At 29.1% G+C, this 7,164-nt stretch overlaps 1 protein-coding gene and 1 long non-coding RNA gene across 2 annotated transcripts in view; both read left to right on the forward strand.

Moving 5' to 3' along the window:
* LOC110012904 lies at positions 1,366-3,947 on the forward strand. Its single transcript, XR_002288087.1, has 2 exons — positions 1,366-1,866; positions 3,589-3,947. It is a non-coding gene; the product is annotated as an uncharacterized LOC110012904 (long non-coding RNA).
* Positions 6,742-7,164, forward strand: part of LOC105174198 (protein QUIRKY) — a 3,516-nt gene continuing 3,093 nt past the window's right edge. The window contains 2 exon segments of the mRNA XM_020697902.1: positions 6,742-7,158; positions 7,161-7,164. The exon segment at positions 7,161-7,164 is cut by the window's right edge and continues 3,093 nt beyond it. Coding sequence (XP_020553561.1) covers positions 6,999-7,158; positions 7,161-7,164 — 164 coding nt within the window. The 5' untranslated portion in view covers positions 6,742-6,998.

A 7,164-nucleotide genomic window follows, 5' to 3' on the forward strand; every position in this document is an offset into this window, starting at 1 on the left:
AAATTTAAAAGAAAAATCTACCAAATTGTATAGAATATTTTTAAAAAAATTAATAAACTCCCTTTGTTAAACATTAGAGCGGGTTTTCATGTTGTAGGCCTTAGCTTTAGGGTTGATGTGATTGTTGAGCCGAATAAAGAAAAAGAGAGTATAGTTTTGCAGTGATGACCAAAAGTAAGGGAGAAGACTACGCACTCACTTGAAACCCGAAACTAAACTAAAAATTGACTTCACATTCCATTCCTATCAAAAACCAAAAACCTCATTTCCCGCTTCCCATAAGAAAACCATAAATTACGACCGGCTTCTTCACAGTTTGACATAATTACATGTATTTTTTTGTTATTTAAAAAATTATTAATATTATTTTGATTTTAACTATCTTCTAATAATTAGTTCAATTCATTAATTTCGATGTATTTATTTTTTGTGGTGACTTGATCAAAATGCTCATATGAAATATGTATGATCATTTTACTTATTTTTTTAAATTTTTTAAAAATTTTTATGGATTAATTGGATAATTTTTTTTGTAATTTAATTTTTTTTCCACCCACCTTTTTTCATTTCCTTTTGTTTTCTTTTAAAAAGAAAAACATACAACACTGGACAAAATTGACGATTTCACACCTTTATGAAAAGATACATAATTTTGTCAAATAACAGAAATATTTATAATTTTTTAAACAATAAGAGAGTATTAATTAATTATGAAAAACTAAATATTTATAATTTTATAAACAAAAATAGAGTATTAATAAATTATGAAAAACTTGAAAAGAGCCCGTTGTAATTACCAAAATATAAAAAAAAAAATTCATTTTCGCTCACAAATAGCTGTTACTTACACCGCAACACAAATTTTTTAAATTACCAAAAATATTCTTATGTATTTTCAACCACCTCTATTTACAATTTTCTTCTCATCTATATGATCTATACTATCTATCTATTTCAATATGAAAATGTTATTCACAACTAAACTTTTGTGTCGATAATATTTCTTTATTTCAGATATAATATATTAATTTATATATTTTATTCTTATATTTATAATATATTTTAAAATATAATAATTATTCATTATATACACACAAAAATATCTTAATACGTATTAAGTAGTGATAAAGAAGAAAGAAAGCGCGGGTGAAGTGATGATGCTGATATTATTGCTTCAATGAGAAGCAGCCGCAGCCACAGGCAGAAGCAGTATTCAAAGACAGACAAGACGCCTTTAACTGTACCTAATTCACATATTCCACACACTCACACACACACACACACATATATATATATATATGTTCATCGTTGTCACACTACTTTTCTTGTTATGACCCATCCTCCTGGTAATAAATAAATTCCAGCACCAAACACTACACTACTACTCCACCCCACGCCCATCTCCCTCCTTATTTTCAGTGCCCAAACACACACAACACATACTGAGGTAAGAATAAGACAAGACGATGAGTCCAAAAACCAGGCAGTGGAAGCAGCAGCAGCTTTTCATTAATTTAGGGGTAAAATGAGCTGTCTATCATGTGCTTCAACATGGCCCCTTTACCCACACCCATCACTTTATGTCTTTCTTCACCTTCACTCATTACTTATATATATATACATAGATTTCATCATTACTCAATCACCATCCAGAGATGTAGCTATAGCTGTGGTGATGATGATAGTGATGATGATGATGAAGGGAATTAGGGGGCGTTTGGAATGGAGGCTGATCCAAGATCCCTTCCTCCCGCACCACTTTCTTGCTGGACTAATAATGATCTCGGACCAGGCTTCATTCCTCACGCCCCAATTTCCAACACCCAAACACCCCTCAGATCTTCATTTCATTCCCATGGTAAAAAGGTAAAAAAAAAAAAACATGTTTTTTTCAGTTTCAACCATATATACACACTTCATCTCTTAATTTGCCCAACTTTCTCATAAAAATTAAAAAATTTAAGTCGCACTACGTAGATAAATCTTATAAGAATGAATATATATATAATTAGAGGCATTTTTTAGTTCTCTAACCAGAGTTAATTTTTATTTTAGTCATTTATCTTTTTAGACTTTGAGAAAGGTCTCGTAACGGAATTTGTCCAATATGATCGAAAAATGCCACATGTATCTGATGTGATATTTAATTTGGAGAAAGTGATTTTATTGGCTAATTATGTATGACGTGGCAATTACATGACTTTAATTTTAAAAAATAAATTGTGATGTGGCATTAGTGACCACATGGCATTAAATTATATTATTTACTAAAATCATTATTATTTATATTTAAAATAAAATTTTAATACTTTTTATTATTTTACATATTTTAAAATTATTTTTACTTCATGTATTTAAATAAAATTTTAATACTTTTTATTATTTTACATTTTTTAACATTAAATTATTTTTACTTTATTATTTAATACAAATAATATTTATCATTATATGTACTTGATTAGAAAATAAATTTTCTATTATTTTAGATTTTAAAAAAATAAAATATTTTTACTTAATTTTTAAGAAAATAAAAAATAATACATATTTTTTTCCCTCTTTCCATTTCTTTTGTGTATATCTATAAATAATATATACATTCTCATATATATATATACATTACATATATATAATTATAACATATTAAATAATATAAATATACATTAAGGGGGCGATACCTTTGAGTGACAAGGACTGCGCTCAAAGAAGAAAGGAGCGTCACCGTCGCCAAGACTTGGTGAGTGTGGCGCCTCTTTTCTTCTCTGGGCGACCGCGGTCACCTAAATTTAGGGAGAACGACGCCCTCTTTTTCTGGGCGATGGCGATGCCACCCAGATTATTCTGGACGACGTCGTTGTCGTTTGGAGGCTGGGCAACGACGATCTCAGAGGTGGGTGGTTGGAATTTTCTTCCTTTAGATAATATATATATATATATGTATATATATGTATTTTTAGGTAATATATATATTTATGTATATACATATAATACAAATATTATTTTTTAAAATTATAAATTATATTTATGCAATTTCTTTCTCAAAATGCATGTCATAATGCTATTTAACCTTTTTTTTTAATTAAGTCATGTAATTGCCACATCATATAGAATTAGTCAATAAAATCACTTTCTCCAATTTGAAATGCCACGTTAGATTGGGTGATATTTTCCGACAACTTTTGATAAAATTCGGCAATATGTGTCCTAAAATCGAGCAAATTAAAAAATTATAGAACTTTTTTCGAATTCTAGAAAGATAAAGAATTAAACGAGAATTAGCTATAGTTAGAGGACTAAAAATATATTTAATCCTATATATATTTTATGTTTATGAGGCCCCCTTATGAATATATATATGTAGTGTTGGTATAACACAAGATATCGTTTTGGACCAAGATTTTAGACAATATTATTATTAATATTATTGGATTATTATTGTCTTTTCCTATCAATATATATGATGAGGAGATGGACATTCTACTGATAGGCGTTGTTGTTTACTGGTATTTCATGATCCTAATTCATTTCCTGGAATTTTCATAATTTAAACCTCTTGCAGCTTCTCATTTCATTAATTTTACCAAGTTTCAGTGTGTATACGCTACATGGTCCAAGTTAGGAACTTTGGGGAGCGAAATGGTTGTACTTCGGGCCTATTGGAATTTTTGCTTTTTCAAGACAATGGTTCTGCCCACGACACAACTTTACAGATTTATTCCTCTTACAACAATTTGACACACCATTTATGTGGTTTGGAGAATTCTCCTACATTCACGATTTGCTCAATATCAATTTTTATTGAAATTATAGTAATAATTATTACATCAACTATTTATATCATAGCAGCTATCTGCCGTCATTGGATGTGGATGTAGCGCAGTACAAAAGAAAAAAATAAATGAAAGTAATATATTGAAATTTAAACAAAACCTATAACAGAAGATTTCATAGCATGATCAACACAGTAAAAAAAAAAAAATATCTTTTAAATTAACAAAAGAACTAATGCGCAACTCATGTTATTACGCAACTATATTGCATTTCTGATTTTCTCTCAAATTAGTAAAATAAACTATTCCCCGCGCTAAAAAAAACTATCCAAATTATGCCTAATCATGTATACATGGCCATTCTTTTTAGTAGATATGATCAGTATCATGTCTCAATCCAATGATTAAGAGAATGAGGTTCTATGACTAAATTTCAAATCACGAGTTCGAGTCCTAATAAATATGTGATTTTTTATTTTACTTTATATGAGTTTATTATAATGTATTTTATTATTTTTTTGTTATATTGATATATTAATTGATCTACTACTGATGTATCGTGGAATGAATATATTAATTAGTAATAATTTATTTTAACTATTCTTTGTTATACTAATATATTAATGAAGTACTGATATATTAACGAACGAATGTATAAATATATATTGCTTAATTTTTATTTGGAATTCAAATCAACACGGGACTGGATTGCTTTTCTACTATTTCGTTGGGGTTAATGTGCAATTATTTTTGTGAAATTTTAGGGTGCATTCAAATAAAATGATTTAGATTAAGTAAGATAAACCCTCATGACAATAAATTATTCATATTAAGTAAGATAAATTACATATTAAATTGAACGATTTTTTAATTACATATTCATTTTACTCATTAGTGTCACGTCAATACGTGTACGGTGCTCACACTCACTGGTGTCGCATGAATGTACATATGTTATGCATCATCACTTTAAATTATAATTATATTATTTAAATACAGAATCTCTGTCAGATCAATGTGGGACTAGGAACAGCCAAACAAATAGGGAATGTTGAGGCAAACCAGAGAAAAATTTGGGTAGAATTGGATCTGAGAGCATTGGTTAGGTAAGCATCCTATAGTAAGAAAAGCAGTTAATTTATGAACCTTTGTATCCCATACCTATGGGAGTGGTGAAGGGAGAGTTGAATTGGTAAAAAAAACCCCACAATCCTTTTAAAGTTGTCTGAATTTGAAACAAGTAAAAAAAGAGGGCTAAATATATTTTGCACTCCTAAATTATGCATAAAGTGTATTTATACTTCTAAATTATAAAACGTAAAAAAATAGCTCCTCGTGATACATACTAATTTTTTTATGACAAAAATGCCCTTAATTGTTGACACCCCTAAAGTATTTCTATTACAATTATTCTCCTAAATATAATATGAATTATCAACACAAATTTAATATATTACATTAAACATATATATATATATATATATATTGTAAAATATGCAAACCTATAATATAATATTCTATATTTTTTGTGTGATAAATATATATTACGTGGACATGTAATTGAATAAAAATTTATAAGTTAAATAACATACTTTTTCTGTAATATTATATGCATTATGTATTGATACATATTTATATATACTTTTTAACATAATTTATTTACTCTTCAAAATATATTTGTATATATTGAGCTTAAATATTTACTTTCTGCGTTCCATAATTTATAAAAAATTATAAATTATAAATATTATTTTTAAAATAAAATGTGAGTAAAATTTTAAATCACTAAAAAATAGTTTCAGGGGAGATACTTCAATAATATATATTTTAAAAAATAGAATAAAAAAGTATAGGGGTAAGTGGGAAGTACATTTAATTTAATCTTATCAGCTAAATTATTTTGTTAGGGATGTTTTTGTTAATTTTCATATTTTAGGAGTATGAATGAAACAAAATACATAATTTGGGAGTGCATAATGTAATTAACCCAACACAGAAAACATATATAGTCATATTTTTCCAAAATTCACATACAGATCCGTCCGTGGTGACTCCACATTCATCCTTAAAATATCAATTAAGAATACTGTACTTTATAAAAAGACTGAAAAAAGGAAACGATGTGGGACGAAAAACTCATACACGGACGGTCCAAGTGAAGAACATATATAATTAGCATAAACGGCGAAAAACATGATTAGTATGGAGATGGGAATGTGCGAAAAAGAGGGGTTCTCTCTACTCCCATCACAGTCACCTGCAACGGATCTTGATTGCATATATATTGTGGTGAGTGAGAAAAGATAAAAAAGCAGGGGCAGATGGTCTTGGTCGGTGGAAAAAGGATGTTCGTCTTTGTCAAAAGTGTGTCACCCACTCACTCTCCCAATTTATTTATATCCTTTCTTCAAATCAAATCTCATCTCTCCCTCTACCCTATCAAAAGTGAAAGACAATCTTTACACCCCACAAATGACAAATCAGAGACAAAAAAGGCGCTTAATGCCTGCCTAATTTGCAGGAAATTTTGATCTAAATTAGTTTATTTATTGTGTAATTAATATACAATTTATGAAAAGTGATCAATCACACATTTATTTTGTTATTGATTTGGTCTAACTAAACTTAATATGAGTAAGAATTTTTCCTAATGTGCTGATCATTTGATATGGGTATAAATATATTTATAAGAGAAATATATATATTTGAATTGTATTGGTAATAGATTACATGTTAATCGCTAATTAATTAATTGTGAACAAGACTTAACCAAGTCTAGCATAAAATTATATTCCCATGAAATAGTAAATATATGGAATTAATGATGCTTCTTGGTTAATTAAACTCGTAGCATATATAGTGTAAAAGAGAGGGAATCTTTGTTGGTAAAGATTATTATCTTAGCAAGGAAAGCAATGCCAAATACTGAATTTTGAGTGGCATAAAGACTTCTTGCACATGAAGTTTAGCACTTTTCTCCCATCATTTTGTCTACTTTTTCTCACTTTAACCTTCCAACTCAGAACTCCACTAATATACTATCTACTGCCCTCATCACTAATATAACTTCTCTTTCTACATGCACCAATTAAACCCTGTCTCCTTTCTTACACTTTTTGCATGTCTGCAATCTCCAAATTGTACAATGTGGGTGTATATCCATCAGTGTCAAGTTTCTATTGCTGAAAATTAATATTAGTACGTATTAAACCTGAATTCCAGTTCACAAACATGGCCGTAGTTCGTAAGCTTATAGTTGAGGTGGTTGATGCACGTAATCTTTCACCGAAAGATGGGCATGGTGCGTCGAGTCCTTATGTGATTCTTGACTTTCATGGGCAGCGCCGGAAGACGAGGACCGTGATCCGGGACCTGAATCCTGCGTGGAACGAGGCCT

This window comes from Sesamum indicum, linkage group LG11, assembly GCF_000512975.1.
Source record: "Sesamum indicum cultivar Zhongzhi No. 13 linkage group LG11, S_indicum_v1.0, whole genome shotgun sequence".
Taxonomy (NCBI): Eukaryota; Viridiplantae; Streptophyta; class Magnoliopsida; order Lamiales; family Pedaliaceae; genus Sesamum; species Sesamum indicum.